This window comes from Onychostruthus taczanowskii, unplaced genomic scaffold (genome assembly GCF_017590055.1).
Source record: "Onychostruthus taczanowskii isolate IOZ18803 unplaced genomic scaffold, ASM1759005v1 scaffold19, whole genome shotgun sequence".
Taxonomy (NCBI): domain Eukaryota; kingdom Metazoa; phylum Chordata; class Aves; order Passeriformes; family Passeridae; genus Onychostruthus; species Onychostruthus taczanowskii.
The window spans coordinates 9641197-9662942 of NW_024499128.1; the positions used below are offsets into that span (position 1 = coordinate 9641197).

The window sequence follows — 21746 nt, forward strand, 5'->3', positions numbered from 1 at the left end:
GGAATCACTGGATAACACTTAAATACCATACATGACAGTGTGACATGGCAAACCAATGTGACAAGGGTGAAAGCATGTGCAGCCATATCCCACAGGTGGCTGTCACATCACTGCCTTCCTCCTGCTCACCAAGCACATCAGGATCCTTATTCAGACTAACACATCTGATGAAGACTCAAGGCAACTCTCTCTATGAAAGTGGTGTTGATGAAAAAAATGCTTTCATAACAATATTAGTCACAAACTTTATTATAACTGAAATCTTAAGAGGAGAACACCCCTTTTTCCCATCATCATACTTCCATGGGTAACAAGACAATGCATGGCCCCACTAGCCAAACTCTGAATGCTTGAAAAGTAATTATTTCTCAGCTACTGAACAGATAAACAGAACTACCAAGTTTGCAGCCAGCAAGCCACTCCCCTTCTTCCTCTTCCTCAGCATGTGTGGCTCAGGTCATTTCCCATTTTGATCCCAGCAGGAAGAGCTATTTCAGCCAGTGCCCAGAAATAAGAATCTCAGAAACCCAGACTCACTGGCTGCACTGCATTAAAACAGCACTAGGAAAAAAGGCTACTGATTAAAGGGAGGCTGCCTTTATCTCCAACACACCAAACATCTGAAAGGATGTTCCCTCCCAGACACTTCAATGTATCAATCTTGCTTCCCTTCCTTTCTTTTTTTTTTTTAAATAAAGCCTCTATAAAATAAAAGAAAGTGTTTGTTCATTTAGCTGTTTATCCAGCCAGCTTCAAAATTAAAATATTTCTGCCCTGTCTCCAATCCAGGTTGGTCCCTGGTGACTATCTCCTGTATTTTGCATAACACTATCTCTTTCTAGAAATTAAGCTCTAGGGAAAATGAAGAAGTAAGGAAGCTCAAGCTTATTTATCAGGCTTGACACTTCCTATGGGAATGCAGCCCTGGAAAACCATTTCCCTGACAAATGGATGGGCCTGAACTGAGTTGCACAGCCCTGTATTTCACTTTCTCATCACTCCTCTAAAGAGGTACAGCTCTGAAGAGGGCTTCAAAATGCAGATGGACCTGCACGAGGGGAGCTTGCAGGGCAGGTGGGGACTGGAGCTGCTTACAGACACCAGCTGAGCCCCAGGGCTCTGGAGAAGAGTCACCTGTGCCACTGCCTGTCCAGCTGGGGAGTGGCACTGCATGACCCTCACTCACACCCTGCCACATCCAGAGCTCTCAGGCACACTGGTGAGGAGCAGAGGCACATACAGCACCAAGGAGAGCATCACATCACAGATAATCCACTGCTGTGGAGGGAGAAAATTGATCACCTGCTCACGGGGCAACAAGAACTGCTCACGACTCTTAAAGTGATGGAGAGGGTGGTCTTAAGGGCAGAGAGAAACACAGGAAGAATCAGCTCTGAAAAGGATGGGTTGATGTTAGCACTTTAAGAGGAATATTCCCTGCTCAGCTACAATTCTGCAGGTCACAAATGAACCGGAAATAAAATGCCATTACAGACTCTTCCACCAGCAGTCCAGTGGGTTGTTCTATTTGCACTCAGCATTGTTTCCACTCCAAACCAGAAAGAAGCCATAAAGGGCAGGAAACAGGTCATCTATTAGCCAAAACCAGCAGTGTGGTTTTTTCCATGATGGTTTTAAAAAAAGCTATGGTTTAGGAAAACCTATGGGGTCACATGAAGACAGAAGTCAGCCAGCAACCTTTTATCTGGTTCCTGATTTCTGCTTCTTCATTGAGCACTCCAAGATATTCCAAAAGGGAGACTCAACACAAAGCCTGCCATGTCCCACACTTTCCCACCCAACTCAGTGCTGCAGCACTAGGAAGGCACAGGAACTTTGTTTCCATGCCAGGTTTATGCCAGGCCAGGGTTACAACAATTCACCAGCCACGAATATCCAGTGTTCCATGCCTGGGTCAGATGTTCAGTCTGGTTCACTGGGCAGCTGTTCAAACACCCTGGCTAGCAGGGCTGCTCCTGTGCATACCAGGCCTAGTTACACTATAACTTGAACCAGACCTGCCTCTGAGCTGCTGAGAAAACCTGTTTCCAGCCTGGTCAGTCCCTTGATTTAATCGCTGAGCAGCCCCAGAGTGCAAAATGTTCCAGCCACCCTCCTGGAACATGACCTCAGGAGCCACAAATTTCCACTTCACACAGGTGTGATTAAAAGGTCTAAAGCTGCAAATTTTATTCGGGATGGGAGAGTCACATCCCCATGCAGGACCTCAGATTTAGGTGCCATTTACGCAAACAAAGACTCAGTGTTGAAACCACAATTTTGCACTATTTTACTGCTGAGGTCCTCCCTGCAGGTGCCTATCATAGACAAACACCCATGTTCACAGCCCTAATCTAATTTTAAATCGTGCTGAGTATGTTAGAATACAGTAGTATCTATTTCTTTATCTTGTTTAACAAGCAATATAAATGTATTTATTCCAAACTGGTGCTGGATGCAGTTTCACACAGGTCTTGGCACTGCAGCACTGATTCAGCAATGCCATTCCATGGGAAATCAGGACCAAAAGAAGTCTTTAATGTCATTAAAAATAAAGGAGACTGAGCACACAGTTACAATGGTCAGAATCTCCCTCCCCATAATGTTTAAAAAAAGAGATTTACAACTCTGTAGAGAAACAGACCCATTTTCCAGAGATTCAGATCACAAGCACAAACCTTGCAGCAAAGTTTGGGCTCGATTAACCATGGGATTTCCTGGGGTTTCAGTGTACACACAAACCTAAAGTCAATTTGTTTGCATGGATTTCTACAACATAAAGATGTTTGGATTTGATTGTTTGGGAGTTTTAAAAACAACTTCAAAACTCTCATCTAACTTGTAAGGAAAGTGACAACACTAAGTTTTCTCCTGGGCTCTTCGAGTATATTTAAGCACCTGCATATTGCAAAAAGAATCTAAATAAAAAACCACCAGCAACAACAAAACACTCAAACCACACAGGACTTGAGAACATGCAGTTTATCTGGGTTATTAGAAAAAACAGCCTTTCCAAACACTGCACAAGGGAGGAAATATTTTTGCAATGCTCCACAGTTCCCAGAAGAGTGACCTCTTCTAGCACCAGACTTGGACAGCACCAAACCCTGCTGCACTTCAGAGATGCAGAAGAGGAAGTGGTGACACTTCAGGCAGCCAAAGCTTTCCTTTTAAGCCCAGGATTGAAAAAAGTGCAAGACAGCAGAATTATAAGTTGCTCGATGGTAATTCTAGCAGGAAACACTCTGCTCTTATCAGCATTGCTTCAAACCACCCTTGTTATGCTAATCCAGTCACTGGTGAACGCTGAAGCGCCCTTGATAGAGGACCATTGTGAGAAAATAGTCCTTCAACATTTGTTTTCACAGCAGCTACATCTGGAGAAAAAATTACTGCAAAGCTCCTACCTCTCAGCAGAACACTGCTTGGATCGGTTTGAGAGGCAGAAGTGCCAGGTCCACAAGTCCTGTGGAGCTTTAGCTGCTTCACAGACCCAAACCTTGTCAAAAAGTGCAGCCCAGCCCTCTGCACTGAGCCATGTGTCACTGGGACACACAAAGTCCCTGTGCCTTCACAGTACTGCAGAGCTGGGTGGAAAAGTGTGGGACATGGCAGGCTTTGTGTTGAACCTCCCTTTTGGAACATCTTGGGGCGCTCAATCAAGAAGCAGAAATCAGGAACCAAATAAAAGGATCCTGGCTGACTTCTGTCTTCTGAGCAGATTTCCTGACTTGGGATTGCTGCTCCAGGCTGGCCTGGAGTACCAGAGTTAGCACAGCCAGCAGCTCCCCTGCTCCTGTCACCTTGATCACAGAGGAAAGCCTTCATCCTGACATGCCTCCAGCTGCTCTGTGAGGACCACTCCATGCACAGCTTACATAATGCCATGAGGTGCACTAAACACCAATTTTTATCCAGGAAAAAAGTGAGCCCCACAAGCTAAAAGCAAAAGTGCAAAAGTTATGTATTTTATAGAAAGCACTGACTGCAATTTGATTTCTCTACTTGTGATAAATTTACCCTTTGCAACTTTTCACTGTGTATTTCACTGGGAAATTTGAGCCACTTTGGACACTTGCTGTTGATAATGGAGCTTCCCCCACTTCTCCACCCACTTAAAGACAATTCATCTCACAACTGCAGTTCTGCATTCTGAAAGCATCACATCCTCCCACCAACAGACAGCCTCACCAGTCAGCATCCTGGGCCTTTGAGCTTGAAACCTTAAACACACTGAGGTCTTCCTTCAGAGAGCTCACAACACTGCTCACTGAGGCCAAAATTATAAAGAAGTAGGAGAAAGTAGATGTTCTTTCACATCTCAAACTGGCTGATTAGTTCCCCCCTCACAGTGTAATCCTGAGCTATTCTTTCCACCAACTCCTTTTTCTCTTGTCTCTATGCTGAGATTACTCCGTCTATTGTGTATTTCTGTGTATTTCTGCCACCTTTGGATTAATAACCAATGCTTTCTATCCACGAAGAATCACAAGAAGACAGAAGTGCTACAGCAGAAGAGCTTGACAGGCCGAGCCCAAGGTGTTGCACCAACAACAAACCTCAAGGGAAAAGCTTCTTCAGCCAAAACAGCTGCTATGGTCACAGCCCCGACACAGCACAGCCACCAGGGGAGGATTCACCAGAAAATCCCCAGGGAAGGATTCACCTGCTGAAGAACAGGCTCCAGTGCTCCTGCTCTCCAGGTCCTCACTTGGCCTTGGGAGGGACTTGCACTCCTAACCCACAAACCTTTTTCTTTCCCTAATAAGTTCACTGACTACTGTCAGTGACTACTGTAACCCCTGACCGGCAGATTTTGGGTAGCAGTGCCTTTCAGAATGAAAACCCAGGAGCACAGACTCTTCAGTCTGCTGCTTTAAGCCTCACATCTCAGGTTAGAAACACAGCCCACAACATTCAAACTGGAAGTATGAGGAGGGATCCAGCAAAGGAAGGAGAATTCCAATGGACAACAGCCAGCTGCCTCCTCCACTTACTGCTCTGCACTCATCCACTGCAGCTCTTTGAAGAAACAGAGGCAGGAGAGAGTCCTGGCCTGAAAATTCTTGGGAAGGATTATTTAATCCAGCCTCCCATACAACATTCAGGCCACAGTCATTGATAGCTGAGCAATGGGTCATTCCTGCCATGAGCCATCCCCGTGGTTGCTCTGACTTTTGGCCTATCATTCAACACTCACCTTGTGGTGCCTTAAAATGACTTTTGTATGTTTGCAACATCACTGAGGTTGGACACTTCCACTAACAACAACACAAAGAGCACTTATCAGTCCTGCAGGGAGCACTTACACAAACTTAAAAATTAAATTAGGCTACTTAAAAACAGCTGTTAGTGCCAGATCAGCATTCTCAGTGAGAAGTTCCAGAATAACAATTGCAGAAATACATGGTACCACCCTTTCTTGCTGCTGTGGTTCCTGGAACACATATTCATCAAATCTACACCAGGAACTGGTGCTTAGTTACTTATTTGCTGTTTGCCTGCTGTGTTTACTTTTATTTCAGTGTCTTTCAGCTCACTGCTGCAGCTGGATGGACTTTCAGTCACCTTATCTTGACCAGTGAACCACATTCCTTGGCTTTACAGCAACCTTCAGCACTAACACCTACAGGTACCTTCATGGCTAACTTTGCATTTGCAAACAGTTTTTCTGAAACACCAAATAGCTTGTTACATGTGCACATCTGCAATTTGCCTGTTTGGAACATTATCCCAAAGTGGGATTCACCAGTGTGTAAAGCAGAAAAACCCCAGGCTATGTATGAACTCTCCCATAAAGGTTGCCACAAAAGAGAACCAGGTGTATCACTCTGCATGAGTAGTTTTATACATATTTTTAAGCCAGGCCACATGCTTGTGATCCTCCCTTCCCTACAGGAAATTTTTCTTCCTATTCTTTATAGACAGATATTTAAATCCTCATTTGTGAATATATTTTGGGTGAGAATCCTAATCAGGAATAAAAAACCCTACTTGCCCCAGTGCAGGCCTCACAGTATCTCTTACTGAAGCTTATTCTCTAATCAGGTGGGGCTGTCAGACCTCACTGATTGCAGGACCAGCAGTAAAAATACAATAAAAAGAAGAGAGTCATGTCCTCCTCAGCAATTTTGTATTCCCTTTCCACAAACTCAGCTCTCTAAAAACACCATGACTACAAAAAGTAGTTCAGGCAACAATAGAGAGCTGGAGCTGCTCTGACCAAGCCCATTCCATTCGTGGGGAACATTATCTTGACTCCCAACCTGGACAGAAAGCTGGATCTTTGACAAGAGACTTTTCACAGCACTTAAGGGCTGGCAGCAGTTGCCAGAATTCTTCACCCTTTTAGCAGGTGTTAAAGCTCCTGGGAGAGAGCCAAGCAGTACTTTTGACTGACTGAAGCAATCGAGTCATTCCTTACATCACCCAAAGGCTGCAAAGAGTGAGAGCAATTCACCAAAAAGAAGTTTTGACCAGCCCCATGATAAGATACCCTGAAGCCACAGACCAAATATCTGCAATAACTCCCGTGTTTTCATGCTGCCTTTTATTGAGCAAAAGCAAGTGGTGCATAAACCGCAGAACAAAGTAGAGCAGAGCAGCTGCTCAAACACTCCTACAAAGCACTCAGTAACTGTTCTCACTTAAATCTATGCAGCATAAAACCAGCTACAATACCACTGGCAGTAACTGTGCAAGTGAAGTAGCTCTCTTTCCTTTATGGGTCTGCAGAAGAACATTACGTGACACTGTCTGTCTTCTCTGCAGAAAGAGCTAAAGACAGAAGCTTTTGATTTTGCTGGTTCTTCCCATCATCTCTGACAATAAACCAGCTCAAGTTTATACTAAAAGAGAGTGCAAGCTTGAATGTGTATTGAGAAAGTATTGTAATTTAACTCTGCAGACAGCATTAGTGGGAAAAAAATGCAGTACTTTATAGCAGACAAACCTTACCCTCTACAGACTGGAGGATAAGAGTGTCCATGACTGGGAAGTGGAAAAAAGGAAGGCAAAGGATGGCTAGAATGTGTCCCTGGTGTCTTCAGGGCTTTAATCTCATTAGCTGAGCCAGTGCAACCCGCTGCACTTGCATCTAGGGATCAGTAACAGGCTCTCTGCAGGCTTTACCTTGCCTTGCTAAAGACACAGATTCACCTTCTCAAGGCTTTGTCACACCAGTTTAAGGACACACCACACAGGTGAACCTGTGCCCTGCCTCCCCCCTGTTCTGTGGTGACACAGCCCCCGGGTGCCACACACAGGTCACTATTTACCCTGCTTTGCTCCATGATAATGAGAGGGCAGTTCTTTCCTGAATTCTTTGTGCCTCCATCCTGTCTAGGTGCCATAATCCTGTTTATGACAGGCTGGTTGCTATGGAAGTGATTGTATTGTCACTGGATTATGCCCTCAGGTGGAAAGCATGTAAGGGAAGGCACATGAACAGGTTTTTGCATACATTTGAAGACATGATAGTGCAATCCCACATGTAATGACTAGCAGCTTTAGCAGTAGCTTCCAGACACAGAATATGATCATGAGGGATAGCATGGCATCAAGTTTTCATGTGGTTTTCTCCTAAAAAATGAGATCTTTTTCATTTTCCCATCACTGGCTGCCACTATTTTACTTGAGACAGTGCCCTACAGCTGAACACTACAGTCCCAGCCGCTTTCCCAGGCTCCTGAAAATACTTCTGCACTCAAAACACTGTCTCTGAAGATCAGGGTGAAAGAAGTGACAAGATCATGTAACCAGGCTCCAGAACTCCAACTGCCCTTTTGTTGATGACTGTCTTTTACAGTGCATGGATTTAGAGAGCAGCAGCAAGAGAGACAGATCGTCTCAGATCTGACACGCTCGGGGAGACGCATGACTAACTCAGCTTGAGCCAGGACGTGCCTGGAATGTGTAACCCCACTGGGAAGCCTTTTTACCAGGGGCACAAGCTTGGGGGGTTATCTGGCTGCTGCCTGGATGGTAAATACATGATAGCAAGGAGTGCAACATAAACAGCCTAAAGACCCTGATCCTTGTGAGCAGCTGGGAATCACACGAGATGCTTTCCTACCTACTAAGACCCCACTCAGCAGCACTGGAAGAGCTTTAAATCTTCACACAGCCAGGGTTGTGCAAGAACCAGCTCCCCAAGTGCAGCAGTGATGGCCACCAAGTGCAGCAGCCAGCACCATTCCCCCAACTGATGGTATGTGCTCACACATGAATTCTTCCTCCAGCCATCAGCTCATCATCTACATCAGCAGAAATACTGTCCTGGAACACAAAGAGCCACACAGGCCAAACCACAGGTGTACCAACAAAAAGATTCTTACCCCAGCATACTTAATGTTTTGACTACAAAAAGAATATACAACTTGCAGTTAACATCAAACTTTTCACCATGTACTGTTTCCTTAGCGCAGCGTTACAGCAGAACTGTGGTTGTGTTTCACACTTCCTGCTCTTAACAGGGAAAAAAATATTCCTCACTGAGAATAAAGCTGAGAACAACAGCAGTTTCCAGAAGCTCCCAGCCCTGTTTACAGTTAGCCATATTCATAGCACAAGGCCATGACCATGCACTGCCCAAGGTCTGAGTGCAGCTACACAGAAAATACTCAGGATCTCTATTTTCCCAGGAGATGTGACCAGTGACTTGTTGGAAGGCAACAGCATGTCAAAGGCTAGCTGAACACAACTCAAGGATAAAAGCCTAGTTGATCACGTCCTCAAGGATGACAGCTTTGCAGGACTAGCTTTAGTATCAAAGAAATGCTGATGATGTGTTTGTGAGTTGGAAGTAAAGAACCAAACTGCTGGTGAATCCCAGCTGAAGACACAGATGTTAGAAAGGAAGCCCAACAACTGACAAAGCAGCAAATTTCACTTTGGCATAGAAAAAACAGACACACCTGGCTTGAACCTCAACCTTGAAGAGCATTCAAAGCGTGTCCTGGAAACTGGTTCTTTCTTAGGAACCTCGTGTTTAATTTATTGCATCACATGACCAAGACCACCCTTGCTGGAGCCAGCACATGTAAACCAAACCTAATAATTAAGTTAGTGATGAGAGTCCAGCCCATAGGTTACACCTGCAGAACTACATTTCACCAGTGGTATTTGTCACTGCTGTGGTCCAAGAGGTACATCTCCTCCCATCAGCAGAAGGTGATTCAGATCTATCCACAAAAATGAACTTGGATCTGCAGAGGACATTAAGATGTGGCAGAAGATGTCATATCTAGCAAATAGCTAGCAAATGTATTTAGGACAGGAACCATATAAGCAGCCATGTCTCAGAGCAACATTTTCTTGAGAAAAAAAATTAACAGCGATGAAATACTATAGCAGGCAATTGATTTCTAATAGCTGCAACAAAATCCACACAAAAAAGGTTGAAAGGGCACTGCAGTGAGACACACGTGACCCAGCAAGCAGTTGCCTCAGTAAGAATTTCAGACATAAGATACAAGTAGAGAGACAAGAAGAATTAACATGCCAAGGGGGGATTAGGGTAACCAGATCCCCATACCTTCTCATCATCCTCTGCTAGGAGAGGAGGCAAGTTCACAGCTTGTCCCTTCCTCCTTCTCCCATAACCTCCACATCACCCGAGGCGAAAGCTAAGCTGCACTAATAAAAACAGCAGAGCCAGCCTAAACTGTCCAACCTTGTTATTTACACCTCAGCAGAACGCTCCCAGCATCCATGATCATTTCCACAGCTCCTCCAAGACCTTGGAAGCAGCTCCCAGAGCACTGCCTGTCCACACGGAGAATCCTGTCAACAGCACCTGACCTATTTCATATTCATCATCTTCACTTTGCCATTTAATATTGGAGCATTTAAAATGCTGAAGAGCTTGTGCTCAAAGAGATTTTTAGTTTGCAGCGGGTCAGGCTGAAAAAGCTCAAAAAAAAAGAGAATGTCTGCAGTGATCAAGAGGTTCACTGCTAGAGTACAAAACCTGCCCCAGAAGATGGTCTCCAAGAGCAGCCAAGAACCTCAGACCAAGTTGTACTTATGAGACTGAAAGGCAATTCTAACCCTGTAAATTTGCTGCTGCAGCTAATTTGTCCACTCAGGTTGATCCCATGTTTGTTGTCTAACCTGTAGGAATTTTCAATATATACAGAAATAAGGAAAGGTCAGCAAACCCAGCATATTTGACCTCAGAGGCCAGGGATGAACCCAGTCCCACCTGAGTTCCAGGCACTACTCATTCTCATAGACCAACAATAACTCAGACTATGTGGGGAGAGGATGGGAGGGACAAACAGAAGACAGCAGCCACATAATGTAATACAAAAAGGCACACAAGAAGTGTTGTACAGTGGTTTTAAAATAGCACCCTCATCAGAAGAAAAGACTTCTGTTTAGCTACAGAAGTGTCAAACAAATCATTCCATCCTCACTGGATGTACTATCTGTGCTTTCCACTAAATCCAGACAGAAAAAGACCCAAAACACAGCTGATCCATTTTCTCCTGCCACCTACTCCAATTGAAACAGTTTCCCTCTTAAGGGAACATGAACATTAATACTTGCCATTGCCTAGCAGTACCTCAGATCTACTCTTGTGCAACAGCTCCCATTCTTTTCAAGTCCAAAATGTTCCTTCTAACCTTACTCAAGTTAAAAATTCTACGGAAAAAATATTAAAAATGAAACCAATCTCTTCAATCATCTCTGGCTAAGCCCAGTGGCTGCCAGCTGTCTCCATCCCTAGCCTTTTCCTAGGTCTGTGCCTTTCTCTGGATTGCTTGCACTTGACAGCCTGTCAGTCCAATGCTAAAAGGAGATCATATTATCAGGGTCTACCATGGCATTCACAAGGATCAGAACTACAAGCAGAGATGCAACAGGGCAGAAATAACAAGTCCTTCCCTGAAATCCTTTCAGCCTTCCATCTAGTTGTTCTTCTGCAAAAGAAAAGAACCCATGAGCATTTCAAAGGTACCAGAAGCAGCACAAGCTTCTCTCAGAAGACCCCAATCATCTCTTGCTGGGGGTCAGCTGCACAAATTAGTTCTGAAAATCACCTTGCTTCCCATTTCAGAAACAAGAAGAGATTACAAAATAATAGAAGTTCACTATTGATTTTCTTCCCCCAGAAGACTGAAAAAAAGCACCTGGTACTTTTCATAGTAGAACACCCGGCTATTCCCTGACTTCCAAAAAGCAAAATGGGCACTGTGTGCAATGCCTACAACTGTTCTTGTTACACTTATTCCAAAAGTCTAATTCCCCTGGGTGCTAAAGGTTTTATACAATATTCCATATTAAGATAACACTTTCATTAGATTCTCCTTCCTCTTTTCTCTCTTTGACAGTTACATTATTACACCTCCCAAGGAAAAAAAATATTTATAAGCAGGACAACTCCACCCTTTCCTCTCAGTTCAACACCACAAGGCAAGATTCAGCCAGAGGTCAGTCACAACACACACTCAGCTGCTTCTTTCATTTCTATTCCCTTGCATGTTCCTCACCAAAAACCAGACCTCAGAAGAGTTCACCATATCTGCATTTGCCAAAAATCCACGATTTCAGAAATTGATGCAGCACAGCTTATTACAGCTGCAAACGTTCCTGGGCTCTGATAATTATAAGCTCATGGCTGGGTGTCTAATTAAAGGAGGAATGAATTAATGAGTTTTACCAAAGGCTTTTGAGTCACCATTATAATTCTCACCCTTAATCGGCTGCAGGACACTCAAAGGACACCGTGAGCAGGATCAAGAGCAGAGAGGGGGGATAAACCACCCGCAGCTGATGCTTCCCCCACCACGTTCCTCTCCAGCACGCCACTGTCATTCAGACCCCGACAGCCAGATCAAACCCAGCAGGAAAACGCCTGGGCTTTTTGGACAGCTGAATACAAAAAGGCTTCCTGAAGCTGCCACAAAGCGCTCAGCAGCCTTTGAATGCCGGGAGAGAGCGGGAGATGCGGGCAGAGGCTCCGCAGAGCGCTGACTCCGGCACTTCCATTCACGCCGGCCCCAGCCCCCGCCCAGCGCCGGCGATCGCGGCTCAGGCTCCCGAGGAGACAGAAATTGAAAACACGTTTTCATTGAAGCACAGCTTGATTTTCATGAATTCCATTACTCCCGACTTTCTCAGCGTTTCCTGGAGTGAATACTATCAGAGCAGGGAGAAAGGGGATGGGGCGGGCCATAGGTGAGGCATCAATCCTGTGTGCCCCCTCTGACCACGCCGGCCCAAAATCGGACTGGGGGCACCTGCAGTGAGGACGCAACACAGACTACTCCTAAACTAAAGAAAATAAGTATAGATGAACCACAAAGTTAAGGAGGAAATAAAGTAACAAACTGCCAGAGGCCTCAGAACAGTAACAGCTCCAGGCACAGCCCCGGTGAGAAGCATTTCAATTTCCGAGCAGCAGAAAGCATCTCTTTGGCAGGCTGAGGCGTTCTTAGCTCCTAGAGCAAGTGTCAAAATTACCAGTTTATCAGCTGCAGGAACTTGAGCACGCTGCTGAACTTCAAGAAAGCTCACCCCAGGGAAAAAGCGATTATGATCAGAGAAAACAGGTAGCACCGAGCAGTTTTTCCACATGTACAGCTGTAACACAATCAACTTTGGAATTATTCAGGCGTGCTAATTAACACCCTGTGGAAAGCTTTGATACATTAGCAATACTTTTAATGGCTGTGTCACCGACACCATCTTCCCTTTTTCCCCAACCCCAGCTTGGGTCTTATCTTAAGGAGCATTACATCATCTCCTGCACCAAGGCCTCCTTGTAACAGACACTATTATGCAACTGAAGTGCCTCCATTTGGATTTTGGCGTTATTTTGAATTTCGGCCTTGAATAGAAGGCTTGTTTAAATTCCCTGCATGAACAGCAGCATTTTACAGCCTGAAAAGGGCGTCCGTGCACAGACACCAACACTGGCATAACAACGTGTCTGAATGTGTTATACATTTGTGAAACATCCATTCCCCACATTCCCTTTTCCCCTCGTCCAGGAATAAAGTCCCACATTGTTAGGGCTGATTAGCAATATCTTTCATCCCTAATTTCACACTACAAAGGGCTTTCATGCATATGCACGTGTGGCACCATTCTGAGCCATATCAGCGAGAAAAAGCATTTAGTAGTGACCGAGGAAATCGAAATCCGAGGGTGCAGCTCCAGTTTAAGTGAAGGTGAAGGGGAGTGTCAGCTCTTTCCTTGGATCGTTTCAATGCTGCTCTCACCATTGACCAAAAACCGCTCATTTGTTAAAATAATAACTAAAAAGAGGCCTGGCACTCATTACATCTGCTGAAGCAGGCAGCCTGATAAGCATGTGAAAGCACACATTATTGCAAATGTTACCCTTCTGTTACCCAGTGCTGGGAGAAGGGAATGGCACAAGCATCGTGACTGAGTTACACCAACTGCTGTGGCCGTGGATTGCACGCTAACCTACTTTTCTTTTTTCTTGCAAGAGAATAGCCTTGCAGCCTTAGCACACAAATGACTACTTTGCAAAAACGTGCACATTTGCAGCTTACCAAACCCTAAAGCTCACAATTACAAGATCAGACTCAAACACTATAAGTGGCTCATTACGCAGAAATCTAAAAAAAAAAAAAAAAAAGAAAAAGTTTGAAATGAAAGCTTTTGCAACATGAAAGTGCTCTGTGTTTTGTTCTTTCCTAGTTTATTTAATACAAAAAAAAAAAAAAGCATCAGCATGGCTCTGCCCCACAGCCACTATTCACTAGATACCTGGAGACCGCTTCGCCATGTAGCAAAAATAATTTCTGGTTTGAGAATAAAAGTAATCAATTTCCAGTTTTTCACTGCTGCAACACATCAGTCACCCCTTGAAGTGGAGGAAATTAGAGGATTTCTAACAGTGATGACTTTTTTGTTTTTTCAGACTGTCATATGAATGCATCCTCAGGACTAGAAGCCTTGCATGAACTTGATCCTCCTTGATTTTAGCTCATCTGTCTTGTTCATCATTGTCATCAGCTAAAACAAAGAACTGGTAGGATGACATACCCAGAAAGTGCAGCCTTGCCAAGAGAGGAGCAAAGTTACTGGACTTGGATACTATTATTATTATTATTATTATTATTATTATTATTTCCTCAGCATACATCAATAAGTCCCTGAGTATTATGAGTCTTATTCATGTCTTAAAAGTGAGAATTGAGGGTTCAGTGCAGTGGGTAATTCTGGTATACTCCAAGTTTCTCAGGTCTCATCTGAATCTTAGAGCAAATAAATTCCCAGACATCACATCCCTTCCCCCAGCTATGGGAATCACATTAAGCTGAAAACAAGCCAATTTCTCCTACTCACTCAAGGGGAATGGGAAATCTCACCATAACTGGTGGAAAAGTTACTACTGAAAATTAAAACAGGAAGAAGAAGAGAACTGACAGTCACCAAGAGGTTAATGCAAACGAGGTGCTGACTCCCCTCCACCCTAAGAAAATTAAGAGTGAGCACATCCTTACTCACTGCTTGCTTGCAGCCACCCAAGCAAATTCACTTGAGAACAAAGAGTGTGAAAGAATGACTTCAGGAGAAGCTCTGGCCATCTCACTGGCCCTTCAGCACAGGCATCCTCACAGTACAGGAGTGTCCCCTGGAAGGGGTCACACCGGGGTGACCCTGCAAGCTCTGCCACAGCACAGTCCTACAGCACAAACATCACCAGCTCTGGACTTCACCCCTTCCATCAGTGGGTGCTGCTGGGGGCAGGGGAGCAGGAGAAATGGTGTAAAATTAGCCTTGTCCTGGTAGAAAAAGGAAATGAAAAAACCCAGCTGAATGAAACAGAAAGAACGGGAAAAAAAGACTCAAATTCCGAGGGATTGGAGAGTGCTTGTTCCTCTGCCTGTCTGCTCTGCAGATACAGGGCAAGAAACTGATGAGACACAGGCCCATAACTTTTCTCTCTCTCATACGCAATTGACAGGTTTTTGTTTACAGGTTCCAAAACAAATATAATCTCAAAATACAAGTAAGAGATCAAGAAAACTTGTGGCACAGCCCTTTAATCCACATTCAGAGCCTTGGGATTAAATCAGAGAAAGCACCTGACTTCCTGCCCTTAATCTCCAGAGCCATGCCTAATGGGATATGTTCTTGTGGGTGAGAATTTCTCACTTTCCCTAATAATGAAAAATAAAGAACACTAAAAATCCACATCAACATCTGCTTTAAGCACTGCTTGATTTATTGGATCATTATTTAAACAAAGGCACTTTGTTAACCTGGAGACCACAGATGTTCCTCTGCTCAAAAAGGCATGAAGGGGAAGAGAACAAAAAGAGACAAGACACACTAAAGACTGAACTGAATTTGCTTACCCCTTTCTCCAGACTGCTAGAGATCAGGTTTTGCAGACCAGGAGTCATATGGTGTTACACCCATGTGGATAAAAATGGAGCATTCTCAGGGAGACAAATGTTGTGTAGGTGCAGAAGCACCGGGGTGCCAGTGGCTGGCCACCACAACCAGACACGTTTTCAACTCTGCTTCTACCCTTCCAGCTGAGACCAGCATGGTACCTTCAGGGCACCACATGCTCCATAAATGTGTCTCAAGGCTGGGAAGCTCACCAGGCTGGGAAGCAGCATCTTCTCTGTGCAGGATGAATAGTTTGGGGATCCCACCCAGAGGAAGCGAGCACGGTTTACATCTTCGCCCGCTCACCTGCATCTCCTTCCCTCAATGCACCACAAGGTGTTTCACATTTCTCCAAGACACCTTTTACCCCTGTGTGCTCTGCTAAAACCATACCTTTATAACAGTTGCCTTTTTTAACTAGAGAAGGGTAATTACAGCCAGTGCTTCCAGAAAGTGCCAGTTCTCAGGAGACCATCTGAAAACGTGGCGGCACAGCATGGGTCAGCAAAACAAAGCAAGGCTGCAGACAGAAAGCTGGCAAAGGTGGACTTTTTTCCTCTCTGCACACCATATGCCGCTGCATGACTGAATGAATGGTCAACAGAACACATTTTATGTCTACCTTTGATAAAAATCAGCCAAAAATAGTCTTGGTTCTACCTTTTTTTGGTTATTCATTGTGGTGCTGCTCATCAGTAAAGGCTCCTCCAGATCAAAGACAGAAGAGTCAGAGCACAGCACCAGTTTGCTGATAGGAGGCATTACTGCATGGTTACTCATGCAGCCGACACCGATGAGTAAAGGGAAGAGGGAATTTACCAGCAGCTCTTAAAAAATAAAAACAACTTCAATTTCATCAGAAAACATTGGATGCTACTAACAGGGGTCACTTAACCTTTCTGGAAATATGAGCAAACTGGTGCTACAGCAGGATAGCTGATCAGAGCTTGGAAGGGGTCCAGCTGTTCTTGAAAGAAAGAAACCTTCAGTCCAACCCCTTTAAAAAAGGCACATTACCCTCTGACTTCGAGCCAACTAGACAAAAACACGTCATCCAACTTGACTAATACACATGTTTCCAATTTACAGAAAGACTCTTGGTTTCAAAATTGAAATAAGATGCCAGTACAGTAGAGGAAGTTCTAAAACAATCTCTATAATCCAAGTTTTTTGGCAGTTTGGGCTCCATCACGTTTCTCCAGCCAAGAAATACTTCCAAAGACGACGTTAGCTGTTATGTGTAGGGAAACAGCCTCACAGAGCCAGAAAGTACCTGACAGAATTAATTCCTTGCTGAACCTTTGGCAATGGGTTCAAACACACATGCCTTGGATTAGAGTCTGGAAGCCAAAAAAAGGGAAGGATCGTTGGGCTTACACAGCACCTTTCCCTGCTGGATCCCTTCTCAGCACACAAACAGAGGGAGAAAAAGAACATTACAACACGAAAGCACTGACAGAGGCACGATAGGAAACTCCTGGGCGACAACACTGAAGAGAGCATCTCAAAGCCAAGGACTAGAGCATGTTCCTGCTCTTATCACTGCTTCCTTCAGCACGATTCTGCATCTTAAATGGTGTGAATCAATCATCAGTCATCTTCCAAAGCACAAACAGCTGCCATTACACCTACTAACCATGCATCTGCAGCTCTGACTCGTACTGAGAAGGCACGAAGTGGTGCAGGGGATGAGTTTCAAAGATGCTGGAGAATTTTTCTTTATTCTAGCCTGACTCACACATAACCTTTGCGTTTACATAGGTTTGTGTCAACATCCTCAGTTTCCAGCAATGAAGTAAAAGCAGAAACTCCAAAGGGCTCTGTGGCTTAGCTTTTACAGCTTCTTTTCTCCTTCACTGTTCACGGGGCACTTCTCAGCCCACAGTCAGACTCCAGAGATAAAGTGCCATAGTCTCCTTTTCTGCCAGTGTACAGACTGGCAGAACAGTCCTCCTGACTGGAGCAGATATCCCATTACCTGTTGTTGTGCTGTATTACAAAGCTATTCAGCTTTTCTATTTCTTTCCAGCACGTGACCTCCACACTACTTCAAGGCTCTTAACCAACTCTACCCTGAGAAAGAAAGTGAATTCAATGCCACGCAGCTAAGTCAGTCACAAGTAGGAGTACTCACATTGCTAAATAAATTAAATTAGTGACAGCAGCAGTCTCAGGACCGTCTCACTGGGCCAATCAACTGAACTGGAAAGTAAGTGGACAGTACTGGCAAGATCATCATGATTTGATCAGCAGCAAAAGGCAGGGAGACCTGAACTGGTATTAGCATGATGCTGTCAGAAGGAACAGGAGCTCTGCTCCATTTTTACATTCCCTTCACTCTAGAATTTGTGACTCACTACACAATGAAAAGGCTTTGCAGAGCACTGCAGTATGACTCAGATGAGAATACAGCCAGAACAAAGCTGTTCATATCAAGATATTTTCAACCCCAATGATTCATGGGAGGATTAGGAAAAGAGCTGGTCTGATAAGATCCTCTGTAGGGAGGACTGTGGAGCAAGTCCTGCAAGTAGCACACGAAAGCAGCTCTGATAGGACTCACCAGCATGCCAAACCCCTGCAGAAGAAGGACCAGAACCCCAGCTCATTCTACATGGAGATTCACCTCAATTCCTCCAGAAAAAGAAAACAACTGGTTGTACTGCTTGTTGTGGCTGAAGCAGAGCATCTGAAGGACATCAGGATACACATACATTTTTAAACAATCTAGTCCAGAGGAGAAGGATCTGTTCTGCTCCTCCACACACACACACTGGTCTAACCTAATGCAACAAGATATGCTGTGGAAGAAGATAAAGAGTAAAGTAATACCGAGAGAGAGTGTTTTAGAGCCCGACTCAGGTGAAGAAGGTATGCAGCCAAAACCTGCAGCTGCACTGATCTCAGCCCTTGGCAGCAGCACTGCCATGAGCATTTCTCATGCTCTCAGACAAAAGGAGGAAGCCCCAGTAGGTTGGTACACAATGGCTGCAGCCTTGAGACAGCCCAGCTCACAGCAGGCGACCCTGCTGCCCTGGCCAAGGGACTCCTTGGGACAGAACAGCAGAAACAGCCATTGCATCCACACATCTACATCCTGCCAGACATTACCCATCACCAGGGTCCCAAAAGACTTAACAAAGACCTAGACTTCAAAGAGTGGCAGCATGTGCTTATCTGCCCTCCTTCAGAGAGGTTTCAGGGCACAATGGCTGGGCTGCTGCTCAGGGCAATAGCAGCTTGGCATTACACTAATCCTGCTAGGCAGAGGTGCAAAGCCTCTTCAGGCAGCAGCCTCCTCACCTGCAGCAGCACGTGGCACTGCAACAAGTGACAGGACAACATGCAAACCCATGCCACTGCATTCCACTTCTGGCTGGAGTGGGATGTTCAGTTGATGCGCAATTGCAAAGCCCATCATCAAAACATGAGGACAACAAACACGTGGCTATTTACTAAAAGGTGACTAAATAAAAGAGTTTTATAAGGAAAGTGCTGCTTTCCTGTGGTCACAGGTTGGGAAATCTTTTCTAGAGAAGCAGTGAAGAATCAGAAAAGGGACATTGCTTCCTTCCTCAAAACACATCAGAATGGGACTGGACACTGAGCCCAGCTGTATGGCTATTTATGAAAACAGTCCAGCTCCCAGATGAATTGGAGTCATGCAGTTTAGCAAAGATAATCCTTCCTTACAGACAGAGACACCCTGCCCTTACCTGTCCCCATAAACTTCATCTAGCATCCCCCCACTGACCTCTCCTCAGCCCCTGGGGAAATCAAAGGAAGTGTGTAGTTTAACAGTTCATACTTAAGAATCAGAGTATCAATCACTAATGGAAGAGAAAACAAAAATATACACAATTTGTGCCAGTGACACCTACAAAGTAAAGAAAAATAAGCCAAAGTTAAAATTAAAAAATGGACTGCCTAATTTTGAGGATGTATATGATCTCACCTGTTAAATACAAAAGCTTCCTAAAGATAAGGGAAGACAATGCCAGCACAAGCTGCAAACAGAGCAAGAGGTGCAAATTCATAAAAAAAATCTAAAATTCAAACAAAAAGGCCTTCAGAAGCATTTAAAGCACAAGAGAGCATTTAGCATTACAGTTCCCAGTCCTGGATTAAGTTTCCCTGGTTCACTGCATTAGAATTAATCTATGTGCCTATGAACTCCAGAGCCAACTTGCAGAGCCACAGCAGCGGCGTTATATAACCACAGCACTGATAGCACAGGCTGCAGTGCTGCTGGAGCCTGCTTGCTGCCCCTCTCCAACACCAAAACCAGCAAAGCTGCTGCTGCTCAAATCATTCTCTTGACGACAGACGCCTCAGTAATCCAGACATTCGAGTTTGGATTTGATAAGATGTTTTCTTGAGAGCTGATGTTAAGACTTAAAAGGCTATTGACTGCTGTGAAGAAAGTCCTTAATGTCATCAAGGGAGGGGAGGCAGCTACATGGGAGGAGAACAGCAGAAGGCTTTAAGTGGGAATATGATTACTGTAGAAAAATTATCTGACAAACAAACACAACCCCAGATTATTGCTAGGAATGCTTTTAAGCAATTTAAGTGAAAACTGGTACATCTGCTGTCTATTCAAAAGGTCACCGAGTGCTTATTTCATGATAACACACTCGCAAGAAGATCTTTCAATGAACTCTTAACTTCTGATCTCCAGGATCCCACATCCCTTGTTTTAAAGGCAGCTACCCTCTGAGGTCATGGAAATACAGTTCAGCTGCTGTGCAGCGTTACATCTGCATGTGGCCATCTTGAACTCTGCAAAGCCAAGGGAACTAAAACAAATTAACAAACTGAAGCCTCAAAATACAAAGTTAGCTCAAAAGTCCCTGTGATTTGATGGTATAAAGATGTTTCTTTACATCTACCCATGGCTCTTTGAATACATCTCTCACATTTTGCTCTAGCTTCAGTCCTCAGATCTGTTCATCTGTTTAGAACAAAAAGCCAAAATATACTGCTTCCTAAAGTATTTCTAATACCTTCTACTTCTAGGATAAACAAGAACTGCTTAGATGCTTTAGCCTTCATGCCTGTGTGCATGATAGCAGGCTGTGTATATAGGACACTGAGAGTATGTTCAGAAAAGCAAAATGGTGTTTTCAAAACCAGAGACCGTGGCAAAACGAGGCAGCAGAGTCACTGCAGCTCTGTTCCAAGATGACAGCAGAGAACACAGATGTTGGAGCACACAGATTCACTCCACAATCATTTTAATTACATGCCCAGCCAACCAAGCACAGGATACAGGCTAAGCAGCATTAAAAAAAAAAAAAAAAAAAAAAAAAAAAAAAAAAAAAGCTGCACACAAGTATTCCGCGAGCATCCTCCTGTGCACTTGATGCTAACGCCACTCTCGTGCATTAAGTCATCTGTTTTCCAGCAGGCAGGCAGCCGGTTTTGGAAAGGCGCTGCTGGCCTCGCTGCGGGGCTGGCGGCATCAAAGGGGATGGTCAGCGGAGCCTGCTCAGGAGCGGCACAGCCCGGGGGGCCGCGGGCAGCCCGGGGGCTCCTTGGCCTGGGCAGCGCCGGGACCCGGCCGGGCCGCCCAGCAGGGCTGGCTCCTGCCCCGTCCCACGGCTCCTGCCCCGTCCCAGGGCTCCTGCCCTGTTCCAGCGGTCACTTCGCGGTGTGGGTCGGTGGGCACACGGTGGGATTGGGTCAAAGGCTGAGCTAACTGATCTTGGAGGGCTCCTCCAGCCTCAGGGATTTTATCAGCATTTCACCTTGTGCCAAGAAGAACTCGGGCTCGGGGCAGGCTGGGGGCAGCCCGGGGTTGCTGGGGGTGCTGACCTCCAGCTCCAGCGGGACCCCGCACCCCGCCCGCCCCGGCCCTGCGGGGGCACCTGCCCCTGGAGCGGCCCCCGGAGCAGGGGGGACACGGCACCCTCGGCCACCCACCCGGGGAGCCCCAGCGGGGGCCGCACGCCCCCTTCTCCTCCTCCTCCTCCTCCCTCCGGGCGGGCCCGCACAGCCGGGGGTGCGCCCCCCGCACCCCGCTCGTCCCCCGGCAGACCCACCTGCTGGTACTCGGCGTCGTGCGGTCGGAAGTCGGCGGCGGTGAGCTCCCAGCGCAGGCTGAGGTGCGGCAGGCGGTGCAGCAGGCTCACCCACCAGGGCGGCGAGTAGCTCACGCCCGCCATGCCCGCGCCTGCCTCACCCCGACCCGCCGGCCATGGAGCGCTTCACCCGCGCCGCGGCCGCCGGCCCCTCATGGCCGGGTGCTCCCCCCCCAGCCCGCTCGCCGTCCCTCCGCCCGCTCCCGCTCCCTCTTTGTTCGCCGAGAGGCTCCGCCGCCCGCGCCCGGCGCCGCCCGCCCGCTCCCATTGGCGCCGCCG

At 45.8% G+C, this 21746-nt stretch overlaps 1 protein-coding gene across 3 annotated transcripts in view; it reads right to left on the reverse strand.

The window, feature by feature from the left end:
* Positions 1–21696, reverse strand: part of TTYH3 (tweety family member 3) — a 76307-nt gene extending 54611 nt beyond the window's left edge. For all 3 annotated transcript variants that reach the window (XM_041401498.1, XM_041401497.1, XM_041401496.1), the window contains exon 1: positions 21429–21696. In XM_041401498.1, coding sequence (XP_041257432.1) covers positions 21429–21551 — 123 coding nt within the window. In that variant the 5' untranslated portion in view covers positions 21552–21696. The remainder of the gene's footprint in view (positions 1–21428) is intronic.
* Positions 21697–21746: the final 50 nt, after the last annotated feature.